Source organism: Pipra filicauda, unplaced genomic scaffold, assembly GCF_003945595.2.
Source record: "Pipra filicauda isolate LSUMZ 115617 unplaced genomic scaffold, ASM394559v2 scaffold24_size8852520_pilon, whole genome shotgun sequence".
Lineage (NCBI taxonomy): Eukaryota > Metazoa > Chordata > Aves > Passeriformes > Pipridae > Pipra > Pipra filicauda.
Window position 1 is genome coordinate 4809926 of NW_024104365.1, and position 23049 is coordinate 4832974.

General features: G+C 41.2%; 1 protein-coding gene across 5 annotated transcripts in view; it reads left to right on the forward strand.

Moving 5' to 3' along the window:
* Positions 1 to 23049, forward strand: part of FARP1 (FERM, ARH/RhoGEF and pleckstrin domain protein 1) — a 207794-nt gene that overhangs the window by 169263 nt on the left and 15482 nt on the right. For 4 of the 5 annotated variants that reach the window (XM_027741050.2, XM_027741055.2, XM_027741053.2 and 1 more), the window contains exons 14-18: positions 6282 to 6472; positions 7939 to 8028; positions 10131 to 10264; positions 19907 to 19988; positions 22631 to 22868. In XM_027741050.2, the coding sequence (XP_027596851.1) occupies positions 6282 to 6472; positions 7939 to 8028; positions 10131 to 10264; positions 19907 to 19988; positions 22631 to 22868 (735 nt within the window). The remainder of the gene's footprint in view (positions 1 to 6281; positions 6473 to 7938; positions 8029 to 10130; positions 10265 to 19906; positions 19989 to 22630; positions 22869 to 23049) is intronic. The other variant, XM_027741054.2, reaches the window with a different exon arrangement.

The window sequence follows — 23049 nt, forward strand, 5'->3', positions numbered from 1 at the left end:
GAAACATTTTTTGTTTCATTGTATGCACTGTTTTGTCAGCATGTACCTCTCTGGGAGAAAAAGCCTTTTCAATGTTCTGTCTATCCTCAAAGCATGGTGTATCTTCTGTTCCTTGCATTGTTTGGAGCACTGTCTCAATGTCCTTTTACTGCAGAAATGCCTATTTTGTATTGGGAGTACCTAATACCTCCTATTACAGTGATCCTGTCTCACAGAGCACTCCTCACGTCAGAATTAATGAAAACCACCACCAGGTTGTGAGTCTCAAGCTGAGAAACCATACCATGTTGAGGAGCAGAGGAGTGGAGGGAAGCGGGGGAAGAAAGCCTCTTTTCCAGTGCATTTGGGCTCCATTGAGCACACCAGATTGCCCTTCATTTCCTAATGAAGGCTGCACCCAGCCATCAAGTGCATCTGCCGTAGCTCATAAGCAGGATCACTGCAGTCTTAGGGAGATGTCTTGTTGAAATGGACAGTATCTGTGGCACAAACTTACATGGGGGATGAAGGTTTCCAATTATGTTGTAGCACTGTGTCATGTTGGTTTAGAGACAAACAAAAGCAAACCAACCCTAACCCTGGGTACAGCAGGGAATCCTTCTATAGGTTGCTCTATTTCTGTCTGGAAAGATCAAGGCTAGACAAAGGACTGATGCCCAGTGACCTTGCATTCTTCCCAGACTGTAATGTTCACTCTTTGTTCTTAAGATGTGAGTATACCCTGATGTAGGCCAACAGCAGTTACTGTCTGATTTCACACTCACCACTGTCTAATACTGCAGTATACCAATAAAGCATGGACCTTAAACAACTGGAGAGGTTGCTGGCTACTAAACCAACACCAAGCTTGATGAGACTATAAGCATGTCAAGCCATTTAACTGTGTATGCATGGAATTAATTTTTTATTATTTTTAGTTTCACCTGTACCGAAGGCTTTTACTCATTCTAACTGGTATTTTGCTGTAAAACTGTCACTGATTTAATTGTTTTGTCCAATTGCTAGCTGATGCTTTGTCCTAAATATGAGGAAATTGGTTCATTGAGAAGGTGCACCATTTTCCCAAATTCCGCTCACTGCCATGGGCACACATTTTGAAGCTGTGAAGTCAAAGTGAATATTTCTCCCTGTGAAGTTCATCTTCAAGCCAAGCAGAGTTAGATTGGGTCTCTTCCTGAGTTGCTTTTAATTCCTATTTCTCCTCAAATTCTTTGGTACTGCGTTCAGGGATGTTTGTACATGAATTTATGGCTGTGTATAACTACTTTTCTAACTAACAAACTGTATCCAGTTTGGTTCATGTAATAGGGAAGAGGAGCACAGCTTGATGAACTGGTTCTTTTGAAGCTTTTGTGGAAGTCAGTGGGATTTTGTTCTTGCATTGAGGGAGAACAGAGCAGAATCTCCATCCCATAACTCTTCAGCAAAATGACTGTGCCTGGTTCACAGCTGAAGAGAGGGGATGGACACCCTTATTAAACTCTTCTCCAATCTAAAGTACTTCAGTGATTGGTATATGAAAACTCTTTTTATCTTATCTGGTGCTATCTGTCCGCCATATCATTTTGTACTATGCATCTTTCTCTGACCAAAATGTTTAGACACAAGTTAGAGCTATGCAACCAGTGTGAAAATGGAAAATTAAGCTGGACTGTGTGGCCACAGCAGCAGCAGCTTTGTTAGATACTTTCTTATTATGCATTCTTCATATGCTCAGTAATGCCAAGGACAAAGGGGCAACAAGTTGGGTTCCATCTGCCAGACTGGAGTTTAGAAAACACTGATCCCATGTTAAAGCAGAGTAACTGGGATATTGATGTCACCAGCCTCCCCTGACTGCAGAGCAGGCTGTGGAGCAGGCATAAGAGCAAGTAGGCCCTGCAACGTTCCAGGTATTGAGAAAGGTGCTTTTCTGGTTCTTAACATGTTTTAATTTATAATAATAATAACAACCTTGAGAACAATATAACTTTTAACATTGGTGAGCTCTTAAGCTGTATGTGAAGTTTTCCAGCAGAATTTCAGTCTCTTTCAATAATGATTGATGTATTCTCTCAGTTTCCATAATTGAGTCATTTTTGCTTTTTGGTACTCCACAGAGAAGGAACATTCCCATGAGCATCTTAACACTGCTGTACTATTCCTCACTGTTAAAAAAGAGTGTGGATGGATGGGAACTGTTTCTTTTGAAGCAGATGCAGAACACTAAATGGCCTCAGTTTGTTATTTAGCAGCTACAAGAGAAAAGGAAAAGAGGAGGAGTATCTTCAAGATACATTGAGTCCCATTTTTCTCCCTCACAAAGAGGGCAGCTCCCCCATGTTAACTTAAAGTCTCTGACCAAAGATTTCTGATGATCTTGTGCTGTCTATGTAGTCAACAAAGAAGGAGGCAGCAGGCAGTTCAGGTCACCTGTGATGTGAATTGACCTCTGGGACAGACTTTCTTCATCAACTGAAAAATACTGATTTCAACTGTTTTTTCCTTGATATGAGCCATGTCTTAAAGCAGTATCACTCAGCCAGCCCAACGCTCCATAGACACCAACCTCAGCACCAGTCCCTATGGATTAACATTTGTGTGTGATGGGAGGCTGGAGTAAAGCAGATGTGGCTGGTGGGATGGACCACAACTTATTCCTCTCCGGCAGGGCACCCACAGTTTGCCAGCACTCCTATGCCTTCCCACCACCCAATTGCAGCAAGCAACTAATGTGTATTTTGACAAAGGTATTATTTGATTTTAGCCACTGGCTTGATTTTGTGTAGCACATTGAACATGTATGTTGGTGGGGAGCAATCTGGGACATGTGTAAAGCTAGGAAGATAACTCATAATTTCATATCCTATGGCCATGTAAAATGCCATTGTCATTTCATGGATTTTTTTTCAAATTAGATTTCAGTCAAGTTTTACTCCTCTGTCACCTTCCCTACTGCAACACTTTAGTCCAATGCCTGGAGAATAAATTAGCTCAGTGGAACTAAGAACCACTCCAGGTATTTTGGCATTGATGAGCCAATCTGGCATACTGTGGTAAAGTACATTCTCATTATTTGTCACTGTCGTCAACCAGTGTTTGTTTCTCATCTTAAACCCAAGCTTAGAAAATAATTGAAGCACATGCTTATTAATTCCTACCCACTCCACCAAGGATAAAATTTTTGTATGCACTTAAGCAATCCTTAGATAAACATTCTTTTGTACTTCTCTTGGTTTGTGTGTATACAGCTGACTCTATTATATTTGAAAGATGGCCCAAGTCTGAATCTAAATAAAAATCACTTGGAGTACTAGCAAAGAAAATTCCATGTTACCAGCTGCAAACCTTTTAGGCCTCCAATGCATGGTACCATTTGACATCTGGCAACTGACATACTAATAATTGCCTGTCAATCATGAATCCTTTAGGGTAAAATGTGAGGAATTGCGGTACCTTGTAAATAAGATTGGTCTTCTCCCTTCTGTTTCTGTTTATATTCTGCAGCATGTAGTTGATGAGTAGAGCCTGCAGGAATATACTCTTCTGTGGCTGGAGGTCAGATGAAACACTTGGTTAATACAGGTTATTGATTCCTCACTTCTGTAAAAAAGAGAAAGTCACTGTAGCATTGTCACGACCCATCAGCGTGACACATGTCCTGGTTGATTGGCAATGGGGGAGGGAAGACCTTCCATTTTCGTTTTTTCATGGCTTACTGACTTACAGCAAAACAAATTTGTTTCCCACCTTTACCAGAACAACGTCCAATGTGTTGATCTTTATGGCAGTGTTGGTTGTAATCAGGCCCCAGAATGTACTAATGTAAGAGAATTTTGAGACCCTTTCGTAATGTAGCTGCTTTCTTATACCTAGCTTTAATTTTCACTTGGTTCAGCACACTGGCAGATGGGGCCTAACTGAGCTCTTGCTTGTAGGTGGTGGTGGTTGGTCACTGCTCATGCCCACATTGATACCAAAAGGGAGGATGCAGCATTTCAGCCTGCTGCGAAATGACTTTGAGAATGTCAGTGATGCATTGATATGCAAGTCTTTAATCAATGGGTGTATACGCAATGCTGTGAGCCACCAGGCACATTTTTTTGTGATACTTTCCATAATACTTTTCCCAAGTTATGTCTTCCAACTCTAGAATAGGAAGTCTTTCTAATTCATTGTCTATTCAATATTTTGTAGTTTGAAATACTTGAGTAGTACTGATAAAAGTTCCAGTACCTCAGAAGTTAGATCTAGGATTATAGATAGGTAGGTAGATAAGTCAATATATCTATGTCTATCTATCACAGATAGGTGCTATTTAACTCCTAGACTACAATACCTGTGAACTTCTCACAGAGGTGCAAATCATTTTTTTGCTGTCGTATGACAGGCATAGTGCCAGAATTTCTTTGTTTCCACGTTTGAGGTGATATCACTTTTCTTATATCTTTTGTAATGTAGTTAAATAATTTTAACCTTACAACCTTGCTATTAATCTGTTTCACTATTTCTTAATGATGAATTCGATTTCTTTTGAAAATACTGTATATAGTTGTGTGCTAGTGTCAATAAAATTGACATTTGTGTAACAAGCTGTGGCATTTTCTCAAATTTCACTGAACATTGATTTAGTGTGAAACTGTTGGTAAATCCTTTCTTGCTAGCTGTAATAATATAGACTTTTATTTCAGACAAATACTGCTTTGACTCTGATTTATAATCGGCTACGTAACTGTCATGATTACATAAACTGATAACTGTACTGGCTTTTTCCTTCTCTTTTCAAAGGAATGATTTATAAACATGAACTGGTTTGGAATTGGAAAACATTCATGTTCTAGCAATAAATCTTGAGTTCTTCCAGAAAATAAATAGGTTTTACTGCTGGCCTAATTATATTTATTTTTTATTATATTATATTTACCAAAACATCTCAGCTGTGTTTTTTAGCAACAGGAACATTTACCTGTCATAATTTAGGGAGGACACAAACACATGATAGTAAATTGTATTTGACCTTAATTATATACAGTGTTGTATGTGTTTTACACTTAATCTTAGACAGCCATAAGAAGTCATAATCAAGAGCTTGTCACATTTTTTGATCCAGTTTTAGTGTATGATACCAAATCAGTACAGATGTAAATGTTCTTCCATATGACAGATCCTTCTTCTAAAACACGTTTAGATTTTCAGAGGTTTGGAGGAGGAGATAACTGGGAGGACACTGCGCATTTTTGGCAAATTTTCTTTTTGTGCAGTCAGTAATCTGGCTGCCTTCCGGAAGACAAAATGCTAATTTCAGTAATATTTAATGTAGTGTATATGAATCCATGAAAGTGTAATTAATTGTCTAATTCTTTAATATTTTTAATCCAAAATTAAATGGGACTTTATATCTGTGAAAATCTGAAATTGTCATGCTTTGTGCATTAAAAATATTGCTTTTCTTATGTAAATGTAATGCTAGCATTTCCATCCCAAACAATCAGAGGAGCATGGAAAGACCTACAAGGTATAATATACATACTTGTGTTGTGTGTAGAAATTGGGAAACTAGTAGTTTTTTCCCTTCATGTTAGATCTGACTGGTCTTAGCAGCAACACTGCTGTAGAAAGTTATTGTTTTTCTCTAGACTTCAGCCATATAGATTTGTTCTAATTTCTGTCCTGTAGTTCCCTGTGAAGTACTGATTTGAGTCTTTGTAGTTCTACTTTGCTAGAAAAAATGGCACTCCTAGGATGATTCTCATATTGTTGTATTTATTCTGTTCCATAGAGTGGATTACAGTGGTGAAAATTTTTATATTAAGTTGATGGTTAGGCTCACAGAATCATAGGATGGCCTGGGTTGGAAGAGACCTTAAAGATCATCTAGTTCCAACCCCCCTGCCATTGGCAGGGACACCTCTCACTAGACCAGGTTTCTCAGAGCTCCATCAAACCTGGTCTTGAACACTTCCAGGGATGGGGAATCCCCAGTTTCTCTGGGCAATCTGTACTAGTGCCTCACCACCCTCACAGTAAAGACTTGCAGCTCAGTCATGTGTGCCTTGATCCCTTCCCTACAGAGACAGTAATTTCAGCCCATTCCATCAGCTAAAAGACCCTTAAGCAGTCCCTTGGTTAATGCAAGTGGATGCAGTTCCTCTGGCTTCAAGGCCATTTGGGCTAGTTTGAGGACCCTGATGGCTGTGTCTTGTAGCATAATTTCACATGCTGCAATTTAAAATTGTAGCTCCTTTTGGTACTTTCTTGAGAGAGCTTGTCCTAACTAACTTCTCTTTTATCATTTTTCCTAGCAGGTTCTCTGACTGGCAGCCCTCACCTTTCAGAGCTTTCCATCAATTCCCAAGGAGGACCATCAGTGGCAAATATGACTCTATCTCCAAACCTGAGCCCTGATGCCAAGCAGTCATCTCCCTTGGTCAGCCCTTTGCTGAATGACCCATCATGCATCAGGACTGATGACGAGGAAGAGGTGAAAAGAAAAGTAAGGCATATGAAGATGGCCTTGGCTCTCTTTTCTGTGATGTGTTATAATAAATCTGTGCCATTCCTGTTGGTTGAAACCTTAAGAGCTTGTTTGGACAGGATCTCCTATAAATCTAACTTGTTTTTAAGGAGTGGAGTTTGGTAGTTTGTTGTAACGAAAGAGTCAACTCCATTGTCTTACTAGATAGAAAATTTCCAGGTGATAGAAAGAAAAGAAACAGTGTTGAGCCTGATGTGGGAGTGTCCAACCCAGGCTCTTCAGTCTGTCTCTGCTGGGAGCATCTGATTGTGGGAGTAGAAAATGCTCTTTTTGAGCAATAGCCTGCAGAGTTCAGCTGGCAGTGTTTGGCTCAGGCTCACTGTGGCAGCAAAAACCATAAGGGAGCATCACATCCAAAATCACTTTCTGAAAATAAAATGTTTGTCTGAGCCAGGGTGTTCTGGGTGCCTGCTGGCTTATCCCTCCTGTGCTGCGGGGCTAGAGGGGGTTGCTTTTGCCCTTCTGTGGTCTGTTTTTTCTCCTGGGCTTGGAGCAGGAGGAATAAAGTTGAAACTCAGGTGTCTTTGCAGGAAAATGGGAGTTTAAGGAAGATCTCTTTTCCCACTGTGCGTAGTTAGCAAGACATGTGAGAAAAATTTGAGAACAAGAAAAACCAAGAATCAGTTAATAGACTTAGGATTCTCTGTTTCAGTCCAGGTTAGAACAGCCAGTGACAGCTGTATATACCAGCTGATCATGGTTCCTTTGGTGGTATTTACTGACCAGGAAATGCCCACACAATCTCCACTTAATGTCTTTCCTAGCGTATCCACTGCATCGTTTGTCTTCAGAGAGGAAACAGAGAGGAAAAGGATCCATGGATGTTTTTTTCTTAAGTTTTGCTTCCTGAGCAACACAGAGGAAGATCAGCTGGGTTCCTTCAGCTCTTCAGAATTAAGACATTTTAAATCTGTAGCTTACTCTAAAATTCTTCCCCTCTCCCGCTGTTAGGTTGTCCAGCCACACTGGGAAAATCCTATGAGTTTGAATTTTTCTGAGAGTATTTTTACTGTGGATTTTCATCCTGGTGATGAAACTTATAATAATCAGACAATTTTTTGTCATATAGTCAAATTTTACATTTGATTCAAATGGTCATCTAGCTAGCCTTCAAGGGATTTCTTTGTGAACTTCAGAATGTGTCCTGCTCCAGGAATAAACTGAAAAGAACATCAGCCCCCCAAAGCAGTAGAAATCACCATGGCTGAAAAAGAAGTCTCCCAAAAACCCATAGAAAGTGCTTGTTCTCTTGTGTTTGCAAGGAAGGATTGTTTTCAGGGCTTCAGAGTTTAGGAACATTCAAGCATGAGTCACGGTAACCACAAGCAAGGGTCACTGGTTTGTAACAGTCTTCGTGATTCATTATCGACGTTTTTTTTTCTTCATAAAAGCAGAGGAAAACCTAATGTGTTTGCAATTTACAGAGATTCCCAACTGAGAAAGCTTACTTCATTGCTAAAGAAGCAGCCACTACAGAACGAACATACCTGAAGGACCTTGAAGTCATCATATCGGTATGTTTACTGGAGCATTACTCATGAAGCATGTGAAGCTCTAGTCAGCGGTAGTATTTCATCTGCTCCATTTAACATCTTAACTGTTCCATGCTACTTTTATATTCTGTACTGTAGGTATTCTTTGCAGTGCACAGGAGTGCTCCTCCAGGGAGGAAATAACACAAAAACCAGAAAGTAGAGGTCTTCACTGTGGTTAGTAACATGCACTATGAAACTATATCAGGCTGAGGAACTTGGGACACAGTGCAGTTATATTTTCTTGCTCTCATGCTTTGTGGTTGTAATTACTAAAATGCCTGTGAGTTTTCAATGACTTCTCTTAAAACTGAAGTAGCTCCTTAGGGGCACATATAAATGTTTTCTACTGGATTAAATGCCCTCCATTTAACATGAAATATTGTGGAGTACCTCTTTGAATAATTCTGATTTTTCAGTAAGTGAAACTGTGTGTTAAAGGAATCATTAATCTGCAGTATCTGATCAGAGTGCGATTGTTAAAATCGTCAAGGCAAATGTGTGCCATCTTTGCACACACACCAATAGTCTTGTTTCACTTCCAGTAATATTGCTGGAAGATTTGACCTGAAATAACAATTGTCTGTGAAAGGGCACTGGATCCAAAACCCCTTGTGCTATTTCAGTCAGCTCCAGGACTCTCAGCTCTTTAATTGCCCACTGAGGTGCATTGCCCACTCCTGTGTTGTGTTGTGGTAAGGAGGACATGCTGCAGGGGAGAGTGTTGGGACCAGCTGGGAACCAGGACCACACTTTCTCCTCCGCTTCTTGTGTGTTCCAGGACCCCACATGACAGATGAAGCTAATCTGACATCAGCTCAGACATAGCCAATATAGCATGGTTTTTATAGTAAAAAGTAACTGTGGCCCCACTGCTGCTTACCCCGGCTTTGTGAGAAGCCAGGCCAATGAGGGAAGAGGCCAGGTTCTGTGGGACAGTGGTCATTGCTGCAGTGTCAACAGCAGATATGCAGATATGTTGTGTTTCACCCAGTGGCTGCAGAAACAAAGTTTTAGCTCTTCAGAGCTAAAACCCATTTTCTTCTTGTGGTAGGCAAATTTGAATTTGCTGGTTCGCCAAGAGGGATAGGCCTGGTCATTAGCATAGTTGTATCAGCTGTGCTCCACAAAGACTGGCCCGGGAGGCCACTGAGAGTGAATAAGTATCCAGCATCACTGGAAAAGGAACAAATGGTGTGCATGAATTTTGAGGCTTGGTAGATGTGCTTCACCTTTAGCTCTGCTCAGTGTGGAGATAAAGCAGGAGAGGGAGGCTTGGGAGAGATCTCTCTTTATCCCAAGCCTGGCTCAGCTCCAGCTGATGCAGTGTCAAGCAAGACTGCTGTAACAGCCTTCTGTGGTCCAAACAGGCTTCTAGGCATTGCTGGAAGTCAACCAAGCTGGAACCCCTTAGGGCAGTGAGAAGGGAGTAGTGTTACCATATTGAAGACAATAGTCATTGCTACTTTGGCAAGCCATCTAGTCCTATGGCTTTCTTTATTTCTCCCATAGGTCTGTTAAGGTGAAATTAGGAGAATATGGAGGAAAACTGAGGAGGAGCCTATTTCAGTCTTTACAATGTTTGGCACTGCCCATCCTGTTTTCTGATAATAGTGTCTTCCACTTGTTCTCTACCTGCACACAGCAACATGGGCTTGTGTGCTTAGTGTGCTTAGTGTACCAACTGCTGTTGAAGAGATTTCAGGCAGAACTCAGCAAAAGAAAATGCAGAGCGTATTTTTTGTTTTTACTGGGTTGTTTGGAAGTGTTGCAAGTATTGCAATGCTCTTTCTCTTGCACCTACAGCATTTGCCAATTCTGTTTGTATTGATCAGTGATGGCAAAGGGGAAAGGAATTCCTTTTTCAACTGTGCAGGGCCTGACCACTGATAAGAGCTCCAGTTCACCAGTTCACTCATAGGAGTATCAGGGGTAGCCTGGGTTGTATTCCTGGTGCCAGCTAAATCGTTGCTGGATTAGGCACTAGGCACTAGGTGTATTTGGGTTAAGTGCATGAAGACAGCAAATGATCATACCTGCTGCGTTCCACCCACCAATAATTTCACTTCTTTTTTTCTTTGTAGTGGTTTCAGAATGCAGTGAGTAAAGAAGATTGCATGCCTGAAACACTGAAAAATCTCATTTTCTCCAACTTCGAACCTTTGCACAAATTTCATACTGGTTTTCTCAAGGAAATTGAGCAGAGACTTGCTCTGTGGTAAGATTCTTGATTGCTACTTATCTGTGTTATTTCATGCAGTTTAGCATTTTTGCATTCCCTTCTTACTAACTCTTTGTGATCTACTGTAGTGATTAATTTGCGAAAGTCACAGGTGTTGGTTATTAACAGACTAGGTTTATTGAATTGTGCTTTATTCGTGTTTACTCTGTTGTTCAGATATCTCAGATACAGACATATGCAAATGAGACCATAATTCTGGATGAAGCTTTCTCCTGCCAAATGTGTGTGTTTCTACATGGCAGCTCTTCTGAAGAACATGTCGCAAGCAAGGCTTGTCAGTAATAAAGAGGGAGCAGCAAAGGACCAGTTCCCATTTCTGTCAAAATAGGTGTAGGCTGGGAAGATTTCACAGACCAGCTTCCCATTCTGCAGCATCACAGCTGTGACACCCTCAGGGTCTAGGTTCACTCTACAAATTGAAAGAGTGTTGGAAGAGTACATTAGGCTTAAAAATTATCTATCCTTAACATAATAATGACAGTGAAACATGGCAATTTTGCAAAATAGCTATGAAGTGAGTACTTCTTCCCTGGCAGGACTCTCAGTTAATTCATTTGACCACTGAAACCTGAGCAGAGGCAGCAGCACACAGAAGCCCTCTGCTTGCTCTGATTGGATCTGTCTGGACTAGATTGATTTGCTTGGTGTAGGCATTTTTTGGTAATTTATCTTTGGTTCTGAAAGCTGAGCTTTTCCTTCTCCGTTAGAAAAGTGACAATGGAAAATTATTTGAAAGGCAGAGCAGGCAGACCTGATGAGTGCTAATCAGTTTAATGCCTCTTTAACTAAATAATCAAAAGAAAAGCAAAAGAGTCTCAGAGTGGGTGAGTTAGCTCTTGTGATGTGATGAGTTAGATCATTGAATGAGGGCACAGCACTTTGCAGACTAGTGCTAACCAAACCCACCCGACACAGTTCCAGAGTTAGCAGGTATTTTCTGAGAAGAGGGGAATGTGATACTGCCTCTGAGAGCTGACATCCTCATCCAGGACTCTGGTTGATGCCTGACATATAGTTACTCCAAGGACTTGTGCTGCGCAGCCACCCTCTCTGTATCTCTTTTTTCATTGGGCTGCTACTGGTGTTAATTGCATTCCACCAAGGAGCATTTATTGCAGGTACTCCAAGAAGGCTCTTTCAAATGTTATAAAATACTGATTGTTTCTTCAACTGTGGTGTAAGGTTAACAGTAGTTGGAGTTAATCCCCAGCTAGTTGGGGTTAAGAGTGTGTTATGAGAAAAGATAAATATATACAATTTGTAAGGGGTAAGTTCTGCTCTCTATCAGATCAGTCTAATCTAGTAAGCTTGCTGGGTCCTGACTCCTGGAGCACATGTTGAAATAGATAACCCCTATGTCATTCTGGTTGCTGGTGGCATTACAGGTGGATGCCAACCTCCTGTTTAGGTGTGATGTTTTTCAAAAATTGGATGATGGTGCAATAACAACCCGCTGTGGAAAGGTGACATTATAGTATGTAGAGGGAAGGGCCACTTTTGTTAACAGAAAGAAACAATATTTAGTCTTTTAGACTTTCTATGTTTTTACTTTGTTTTTCCTTTTCAGTTAGCTTCTTTTCAAGCTGAGTAAGCCTTTGTTTTTCCAGCTTTTCCTTGGGTCCTAAATCTATGGTTTCACAGAGCAGTAAACCTCAGCTTAAAGCCCTAATATCATATTTAAACTGCAGTTACCTTTTGATTTAAAGTGCTGATCTGCTATTAAGTTACTTTGCAATCCAAATTTGTTCAAAAATATTCTGCTGAGTTAACTTTGTCCCAGCTGGGCACCTCATTTTGACTTTGTCAGCTCAGCTATTGCATGTCCTTCCACAGTTAGTGTGTAAAGCCACTGGGAATTCTCTGTTGGCTGCTCTGATTCACTTAACTGAAAACAGTCATGTTCCTGCCCCTGGTCTGCATTCAGTTTGCAACCAACAGCATGGATGCACCTAATGTAATACCCCTGTTGTAGACAGTGATTGTTTTTAAAGTTCTGAAATATTTGAATATGTGCGTTAGGAAGGAAGGCAGACTTGCTGACAGGTATTATTTTGGAGGTGTTGATGTTTTTATATAATGCCACAGATGCTGAGATAAGCTGCAAGCAATGAACTCTGTCCTGTAGAGATTACTATTTAATTAAACAGTGAGTGACAAAATTAAACAGCCCCTCAGCATGTAGAAGAAGCTGATGGCAACGTGGTAGGGAATTTCTTCAGCAGCGTAGTCAAAGTCACTTAGCTCAATGTCCATACTGCCATGATGGTACCTCTGTCTTTGGCCCCAGGTGCTTTTAAGCCAGTGGGCTTCAGCTGGGGCCAAGTGCAGGGCACTGACCAGCCTCTGCCTCAGCTGCCTGGCTCCTCAGGGGCGTGGCTGAGCCAGTGGCACAGCTGCAGGCAGGTGTGGGCAGGATTCAAGCCAACTCATTTGTATCCGACTCTTCTATGTCAACTCTTGAATTTCCGGGCAGGTGGATGGGAGAAGGTGGGTGGAACACTTGTCCTGAGACACGAGTGTGCTCTGCGTTCCTCAGAGGGTGACATGTCCTATATAAAAAAAGGCTTTGAATGAAAGCATTGTGGACTTCAAGCTGCTGGAAGCCCCTTGCTACCCACATGTGTTGTGGGAGCTTGTCTGAGAGAAAGAACCTCCTGAAACCAGTCATCTGTTTCCCTAGTGAGTAGGATGCTGGGTTTTATCAATTTAAACTCCAGTTCAGCCTGCTTGCTCTGCCTAAACATCAGTGTGTTTTCTAAGGTTTGTTTCAAACCTTCATGCTTCATGTTGGAAGCTCTTACAGGAAATCATTGTCTGCTCTCTTAGGCCTTGAATCACGCTGAACCTGATAACTCTGCTAAAGATCTGTGAGGAGAGCAAGGCTGGGGGAATTGTGCATAACAATTGTTAGACAGCTCTGTGCTCTTAATTTGTTCAAACATCTATAGACATTTAGAATTTGCCTCAAAGAAGTTCAGGTTGTGCACATTGTTAAAAGCATTTCTGGCTTGCTCGAAGGCTTCTAAACTGTTTGAATCTGCAGTCAGAGGAAGGCTGTCTCCTACAGAACATCTTAAGGGCCAGTATCTTTTTGACCCAGTTATAGATTCTGGCAGGCCTGATCTGTTTCTTTACAGAGTTCACCCATTTTTCTCTTTAGTACTGCATTTCCTAAGAGCAGCACTTCTCAGTGTCCAGTGCATAGTGATAATGTTTTTAATAAGACGTGGATTGATACTGACACCAATAGCCAACTGCAGAATACAAGCAGTTACTGCGTTTTTCCGAGCCAGAGTTTCTTTCTGGCTGTGAAATGGAGCAGATTCCTGGTGGTTTTATTGCACAGCATCCTAAGATCAGTGGTTCCATGCTCTGGGCTGTATTTTCTGCCCTGCCCGTGCTCTTGCAGGGCCAGTGAAGCAGCCCACGAATCCCCTCAGTTGCTACAGCTATGCTGAGCCCTGGAGGCTGCCCATGTTCCTGGGAACAAGTGAAATACCCCACTAGACTAGTGGTTTGAGGAAGGGAAGGATTACCTTTGGTGGATGCAGGCAGGCGAGGTCCTTTGCCCTCTCCTACAGGAAGGGAAGAGGAATAATGCAGAAAGTTGCCTCAGGTGGGAGAGGGAAAAGCACATATCAGGCTATCCTGTTAGCAAGTGCCAGAAGTGCTGCATCCAGCACCTGTCCTGCATCCATCCTAGTCCTGGCTACTAGGTCTCACATAGGTTGTTCCTCAGCAAGGCTTTGGATGCAACACCAGGAATTCCCAGTCCTTTTTGCTGGGAGAAAATAAGGGAGGCACATCTCAGTGACTTAAAGCTGACTCCTTTTTCCCAGAGCCTGAGAGATTTTATTGCAAGGAGGAAGAGGTATGGGCAGCGCAGGCAGAGTGTGACATGCTCCATTAACATCTGGCAAGTTGAGTCTGAGAAGTTAGTTCGGTTCTACTCCTTCTCTTATCTAAGCTGTTTATTAAGCTGTTAATTTGGGCCACAAGCACCATTTTCCATCCAAAAAAAATCGAGCTCATCTTTCCATACCTCTTTAAATCTTTGTATTACAAGTTTCCACACTGGTTTCTTTAAATGCTGACAGAAAGTGGCAGATGGAGAAGCAGAAGTTTCCCCCTTTGGTTGACCACTGAGCACGGAGCACTGTAGAAAGTAATGCTGGAGCAAGGCAGGATAGCTGTTTCTGCCCTAGGAAGCTCTCATGAGACAGTAAAAATCTGTGTTTTACACCTTATCCACATGCTAGGAAGAAAAAACACTACGTACTTCTCAGAAATACAGGCAGACTTACCCTCTTCCAGGGAAGCTGATAGTTTGACTTCTAGATCACAGGCACATCTGAGGAAAGCTGCTACTCGGTATTACCAGATGTGACTGTTTGGCTGGTAATTTGCAAAAAAAAAGGCTCTTAGATTTTAGCATATGAAAGGAGAAGGCTCAATCAGGATTGATGGAAGCAAGTTTGAAAACCCGTAATAGAAAAGCACTCAGGGAGGTGTAGGAAGATGAGCTAAATGTTCATTTATTAACCATTTTCTGTTTGAGAAACAGCACTTGTTCTCAAGAAGAGCAGCATGATAACACAGTTTATATAAACAGGGCAACAGTCCTTATCTGCCATCTTAAATGCAGAGTGCCAGCTAGTCAGTTGGTTCTGCATATCTGGTGAGGAGGGATGAAGAGTACAGTTTCAAAAGTGTCTTCATCCTATGTGCAGAAATGAGGTATGTGTTGTAATACAAACCTCTGAGTTATGCATTATGAATTCCTGACACAAAGACATTGAGAGGGGCTTGGTGCCAGTGCATTGAGCTCGAGGATAGTTTGCATTGCTGAAGTCACTTTTGGGTGCTTCTGGGGTTTAGAGCTGTGCTACACCCAAATTAACTGGAAATTGTTAGGGAGAGAAATCACTTGTCCAGGATCTATTAGTCACACCTAGAGCCATATTACGTTCATCTCAGTGGCTCTCTGGGAGGAATGCACGCAGGATCAGCTCTGAGCTCCACAGCAAGATATGAAATGCTCTTGCATTTACAGTATTTTTTCATGCAATGGTGTTACTTGCTCTGATCTTTTTGTTTAAAAGCATTTCTAATGCATGTTTCCTTTAGATTGGATTCCTCTCACAACAGGGATAGCCAGCCAAAGTCTTTAAATGTGTGTACGCTCCCCAGAGGGTTGGTGTGACTTTGGTGAAGCTCTGATGGCTTCATCAGTACATTTCTTATACTCTGAGGAGTGTTTCATGCACCACTTACTGCTGAAAGGACAGCTGCAGTGCCGACCAGAATGGGCAGGGGAATGAGAAGCACTGTGTAATAGGAGGGCGTGAGCTAAGAAGGGCCTGTTTTGCTTTTATTGATTCTTCTTTTTGAATTACAAAACATTACTCTTATTTGAAAGGCAGTTGTAATGGCAAATATGTAAGGTATTTTTTAGTATTAGAACTTTAGCTAATGATAAAGTCATAAAAAGTCAGAAGTGCTCAAAGATGAACTATAATATCCAGGAGGGAGATGTTGTTCCTCAGCATGTAACAGAAGATCACACATTGTAAATATAATTTTTTGCAATTGATTTATTATTATTTTGGCTGTAATTGGAGGCTGCAATCAAAGATTTTTATGTTCACCTCAGAATCTTTGTTGAGAAATCTTTATCTTCTTCTTTGCCTTGCCACCATCCGCATCATATGGGCTGACTTGAAATTTCTTTCCATTAATTTTTCAATTATATACACTAAGAATTTCATGTAATTCGAAAATCTGACATAGCTACTTGTGTCATCCGTGTAAGTCAAGGTGGTGGCCATTTGTAGTAATATAAATAAGGTGGTGTCTGAGTTTCTTATCAGGTATAAAAGTCAGTCTCTTCATCCTTTCTTGCAATTGTACACTTTTATCGATATAAAATGGAAGGGACTATTTGGAGAAATATGAGAAATAACCTGATTATACAATAATATCCCCGTTATTCAGCATGATTTTCAGTGATTTTACTCATACGATGTGAGTGGAGTGAGGGCACATTATGTGTGGGGAAAGCAGCCCCTACATCTTCTATGGAGCTGGGGATCACAAATCAACTCCTGATGAAAAGTTGTGAGATCCTAGTTCCTGAGCTTTGTCCCTTGTCACTGGCAGATAGATACCATGTTCAAACAGTGACCCATGAAAACAAGGAGTAAAAAGAACAATTTAGCCATTGATGCACAACAAATGAGCAGCTTCTTTCCTCTCAGCAAGCTGAGTGTTGTTATTCAAAACATACACCGCAGGGAGAGCTCTTTTTTGTGCTCCTGTGCTTTGGGCTGTTGCAGCAGTGAGACATCATCTGATAGATCATGTGTTTGGTTTTTATTTTTATGTGCTGTGTATTTGGATGCTCTTTTCCTGGTATTTCTTCTTGGTTTTGGGGGGATTTGCATGTTGAGGAGCTGAGAAACAGGGCAGTGTAGCATAAGGTTTACTCTGGAGTCCGCCATGGAGCTGAAGTGGAGTGAGGTTGGGGTTTAGGAGGCAGATGTGAAGCCATCATGTTCCCCCATGCCTGGCTTCATCTTTCCTTGCCTCTCTGTTCCCCATCACAGCCTACATGCCTATGCACCATTCCCAGTGGGAAAATCATCTCTGTTGCAAGGGGCAACATTTGCATGACAATTAATAATGAAAGCAAGAAGAATTGCTGAAACAAGGAGCAATACCCAGCCGTCACATTTCTATATTTTCTCCTAAGGAAACCCAGCTTTGTTTCTTCAGGCAGCATGCACCTGCGTGCAGCACAGGTCGTCTCTGTTGGCCTGGGCAGAGGGCTCTGGTACAATTCAGCTTTTCACTGTTCAGCCAGCAGCTGGATACAGGCTGTTGCTTTTGGGGAACCCCCTTCTCTCTGCCTGTGTCACTCTGCAAACATGGAGAGTAAGATTTGAAAGCCCTGAGAGTCATTGGCCAAAGCCAATGAAGGGGAACTGTTCTTGATGCTTTGCATGTGACCAATGTGGTGAAATGCTGTGCAAGCAGTCAGTGCTGGCTGTGCTGAAGAGTGCCCAGGGAGTCAACTTTTAGGAAATAAGGACCCGACTGCTCAGTAAAGAGCTGCACTAAATATTAGCTGTTGGAAGCACTCACTGTGACTTCAGTAGGCTTGAGCTCAGCCTTCAAGTAGCTAGCTATTAGATAAGAAATGTATTCTAGCCGACCCATATTGTAGCCCTCAGATCAGAAAAGCAATGTCTACTTAGAAATAACATTCTGTAATGCTGTACTTAGTATTTATCTTGGCAGTAAATAGATAACTATATATATTTCGTGCTCAGAAAGGTACAAAATTGTTTAAGTCTATTAGATTAAATCAAATGTAGAGACATAAAAAAGGATCCAGGCAGTGCCAGAGAGGTAGAGAATAACACATAAAGCAAGAATTCTTATAATTACCAGATATGGTGCTGTTATTGGCAGCAGTACAAATTCATCTGGCTTTGACATTTCTGGGATGGTGTGTAGTGGCACAGCATAAACTGTTTGGGATGGGATGCTGCATGCTGGCTCCACAGGTGGAGAGTGGCTTTCCCTTGCTTCCTGCCAGTGTAGTGCTACTGCCTTAGACTTCAAATGGTTGTGACTTTCAGCTGGGGGCACTTTCATGTGCACTACTTTGAGCAGACCTTCACTGGATGGAAAGTTTTATTTACAACCTGCCAGAGGAAATCTCAGTGGGGAGAGCAGCTGGATGAGTAGGATATGGTCGAAGGGAAAGTCAAGGAACAGCATAGAGGGGAGATTATTTGACAGACAGAGACTTCCTGGAGACAGAAATTGTACTTTTATCCTCAGGTAATGTGGAGACTGTAGTCTTGTGATGTCCATACATACCTCCGCTCTTCCTTGCAGTTTAGAGCATTTCTTAGGCATGATTTGACTACGACAGTGCTCATCTAACATAGTACTTTTGCAAAACTGGTGATGGTAATTAAAGTTATCACTGGCACAACCCAGCTTCCTATCCCAGGGTAACCTTTGGGTTTGGAAAAAAACATTAAAAAATCATGTTGAGAACTGTTTTTCCTTGCCTAAATAGGCATGTGAGTGCCTGGGAGTCTTAACACAATAGGAAATAATTAAAGGCAGTCTATGAAACTGGCTATTGTTCAAATGAACATGGAACAATCCCTTGTTTGTCAAGTGAGTCTCTTTGTCTATTGAAGGATAAAATAGATGTTACTGTGTAGTATTTATAAGCGGTGCCCTCCACATTTCCCAGTTAGAAAAGCATGCAGAGAAATTATCCAACAGAAACATAATCATGTTAACTTTACAAAACAAAATATATGTCTGAATATGTATCTACTAATATGATAATATGTCTTGCCAGTGAAAGTATTCCTAAGAACAGCTGCATCCTCTGTGATTTGGTGACTGTGAGACCTCTTTGGTTAAGTTGCCCATGGTAAGGAATGCAGAGTTTCATAACCTTGTTATCTACTTATGCTTTCACTGTGCTCAGAATTGTCTTAAAAGTGTGAACTCCTGGAAATGAGTGAAAAACAATATATCCATTTAGCATAAAACAGAGGCCACATTATCCTTGGATTTATTTAGGACTTGATTATGTTTCTGTCCTCTTCCAAGGTAGTGCATTTCTTTGGCTGAATTGCAGTTGCTCACACCAGGACTGGATCTGTCTCCCAATACTCAGATTAGAGAGCTGAACTGAATTGTAAAAATTGAGGACAGCATGTAAAAAAACATGCTGTAGGAAACCTGGATGCACTATTAGAAGTTGGAAAGGGGAAGGGAACAGTGCTTCTCCCCACACAGCCCTAGTGATTTTCTTTTGAAAGCATAACTTGGTTGTAACAGATCTGTAACAGTTCAGTTCTTACAGTCATGGTTTTTCCTCCTGTGTTTTCCAAAATGTGTTTGGATTCAGTCAGAGCGTGGTATCCTTGCCTGTCTCGCACATGGGTTTAGAAGCAGGAATATCTTTTTCATCAAGAGTTGGGTTTCTCCCAAATGGAGCACTCATCCAAGTGCAGCTGGCTGGGTGGGAGGGAGCAGTTTGCATTTGTAATATCATAAGTGACACACTGAAAGAAAATTCCTACCAGTATGTAACACTTATGAGTCAAACGCAGATGCTGGATAGATTTTTTTTGGTTCCACTGTCCTTTACATAAGCAGAAAGCTTTTCAGAGGAACACCCCCCAGGTCCTGTTCTGGGTTTCAGACATCGTTTCTGAACAGAATTAACCTTCTGCTCTAAGCCCGCATATTGTCATGGGATTTGGATATCTTCTTTTTCCCAAACCATTTTCAGCCTCCTCTGGTGTGTTTAAAAATGCTAAAAATTTTCTTTAGGAGTCTAATCCTTCTGTTGAGTGCCTGCCCTCTCTGTTGTTAGGAGTGAAAGCCAGGCTGGGTGAAAGGTGTACTGTACTTGGGAATTACATGTCTGTCAGGAATATTCCTCACACTCTTCTGAGCAATGGAGCATGGGGGTCAGGTTTTTAAAAGAAATGAGCTGTTGAGGTTCTTTCTGTGCTTATGAGTGATTATGCAGTTTTATTGCATGACTGAAGTGTGTGGTATTTCTGTTGCTGACAGGGAAGGCCGCTCTAATGCTCACATTAAAGGAGATTACCAAAGAATCGGAGATGTTATGCTAAAGAACATTCAGAATATGAAGGTAGGAGTGATCCTATAACTATTAAGCTTTGACATGGATTAACATTAGCATGCTTTCAATTTTTGCATGATGTTGCCTCTTGTGCTGTTGTCTGCCAATTGTAATCAAGGATTATACTATGAAAGTTTCCTTTGATGAAGTAGCAAACATTTGGTGAGACATAAGATTTCAGCATTGCAAGCTGACTTTAAATTATCCAACGCCTTTCCTCCATTCTCTAAATATAGAAGCAACAAACACAAAAGTTCAGGAACACCTAATTTCCAACTCTTTTTTTCTTCAAATAAGAAGGCAAAGCATTGGAATTTGTGTGGATGATGAGACTGTTCAAAAGCCTACTTTTTCATGCAAATATACATGTTAACATTGCAGGAGTAGTGACCATAACCTGGATATTAATTAGTCTTGGGAAAGTTATATTTCTGCACTACAGTGACAAGTTAGATGAAAGGTTTTTGAATCAATGAGAATAATTGCCTTCAATCCCTTTAAAACTAGAATTAAAAATACATGTATGAACCGTAAATCTAGGTGTAATATTCAGCAGATTTTGCAACTGTTTTTAATCTGGCCAGAGCAGTATTGTTGATGCTCTGTTGATGCTCTGCTGAGAAAACAGCATGGAATGCAGGCATGGGAGCCTGTGAAAACCCTATGCACTTTTACAGTAGGGATATAAGCTCACCTTAGTATGATGTAGCTATGCATCCAAGTCGATGTGGGGCAAAACATGACACTTCACCTTTGGTATGTGGATCTCAAAGTGCTTTTGAAACTGTCCAATAAATCCTTCCTTGGTGATTGCCACTTGGGCATTCTTCAGTTAGTAAATGCAGCAGCCTTGAGTCCTTGGCTGGAGGAAAGGGCAGTTTAGTCATTACAGCTCTCCCAAGATGTTAGTTAGTACTAGATTTATCTTTCAGAAAGACAGAGAGACGCTGCGAAGTTAAGTGATGTTCAAGTGATTATACAGCAAATCAGAAGAAGGGAGCTTAGAAATCTCCATTTACAGTCTCCAGCATAGACAGCCTCGTCACCTTACTCTCTCTGCAGTGTATTTAGCCAGGAACTGCTTTTTTCCCCTCAAGGTGTAGTTCAGATGCACTGGAATAAATGTAAATTGGACTTTTCTACCTCCGTCCCTCCATGCACACCTTCACTTACAGTTTTTAGAATACCACAGAGCTTCTGACAGATTCTTCTTGGTACCTTGCAACATTAAATTGTCTGTCGTTTGCTGTCTGCAGGTCCTTCTGGGGCACTAGTGTAAAGGCTGTGAATAGCCCTCACTGTAACTTAGTCCTGTCAGTGTGCTTTCAGCCTTCCAATTTTCCCTTTCCCATTAGAGGGTTTTACTTCATTTGCTTTGAGATTCACCACCACTGATTAGCTGATACGTGGAGGAAAGAGGCAAAAGCTAGTTTAACTCAAAAGAACTGCACAGAAAACAGTAAAATTAGTTAAAACTCTACTTTTTTATCATGAGAACTGTTAAAAAACCTGAAGACTGACATTTCTTGTTTAATTAACATAGGAGAGAAGTTAAGAGCAAGTAATTAATGGGTAGTCTCTGTAGCAATCTAGAAGGTCTGCTGTGTCTTGCCTGAGTTCCAGACTTGTAAAACGAATATGTAGTCTATGGAGGAAGCAGCTTAGCTATAGGGAAGGTATGTTTCTGGTAAACTTGTCACAAATCACAGGAGAGAGAGTTGACTAGAAATGTGTCAGAAAGCACAAACTTCAGATTAAGCAAAAGTGTCTTCTCAAGTACATTCATTTTATGAATTCAGTGTCTTTTTGTTGCTGCCTAATGTTTTACCAGATACTGGAAAACTTTATTTGGCAGCTCAGAGAAGCTCTGTGCATCCTGAAGAACCAGTTCACTTCTAGCAAAACACAAATTAATTCCATGTCTTAATTGTTAAAAAAAATCTGCTGAATTGTTTTAAAAGGGACTTGTCAATATCTGCAATACTGAGACCTAAATGAAGTTACATGTTTCATGCAAACCTCATTCACTTGCTGGTGCACTGGTTGGTTCCCCACAGCCAGTGGGGTGATCTTAGAGACTGCACTAAGGAGAAGAGGCTGTAGTCCAAGAATGAAGAACTCTAACATATCCATTTCTGTTGGACAACACCTCTATTTTTGTGTTTGTTCAGATTCCCGGGAGGTGCAACTTCTCATGAATAAGAAGGCAGCAGAAGCTAAAAGTCCATTTGCCTGCATCTCAGCTCCCCAAAAGCACCTAAGGGAACTGGGGCAACTGAATCCCTTCATCCTTTTAGAAAATCTCGTTTTCTTTCCTAACTGCATTCACATTGTCTGGCTGTGTCCCTGTTGCACTCAGTTGCATGAGCTATGTTCATGTCATCTCCTTGCCTTTGGATTTCTCACTGATAAGAGACTTAGTTTCGTTGACTCATGTACTTTTGTTTTACAGGGAATGCAGAACGGGTGGGGGTGTCTACTTCAGATGAGTAATGACATTTCAGAGCTATTGTGTTTTAGAGTGATTTTGTTTGCAAAATTTCCACTGCTGTGCTAGTTGGATGTTTTGCTGGAATAGGTTTGGGCTGAGTCATCTCTCATAGTGATTGCTAAGAGCTCTACTACATCCTTTTTTTTTTTGTGCATATAAGCAACTGACAATTCACCTGCGGAAGCACAATGAGATTTTAATGGAGTTGGAGAATGGGATCAAGAACTCTCGTAAGCTGGAGACCTTTTGCAGAGATTTTGAACTACAGAAAGTTTGCTACTTGCCTCTCAACACCTTCCTTCTCAGACCTTTACACAGGCTTATGCACTACAAGCAGATAATGGAGAGGCTTTGCAAGCACTATCCTCCAAGCCACACAGACTTCAGGGATTCAAGAGGTAAGTAAGAGAAAAGACACCAGTTCTTGGGGTTGTGGAACGGCATCCTACTCCATTAGAGGTGTATGGCTGGCCAAAAAAAAGGTATTTTTTTTTTAAACCTACATTGAAAGAGGATTGAGTTGCAAAATCCAGCACTCTGAACACCAGAAACAGTAGGATTCAGGTTGTATACACATTA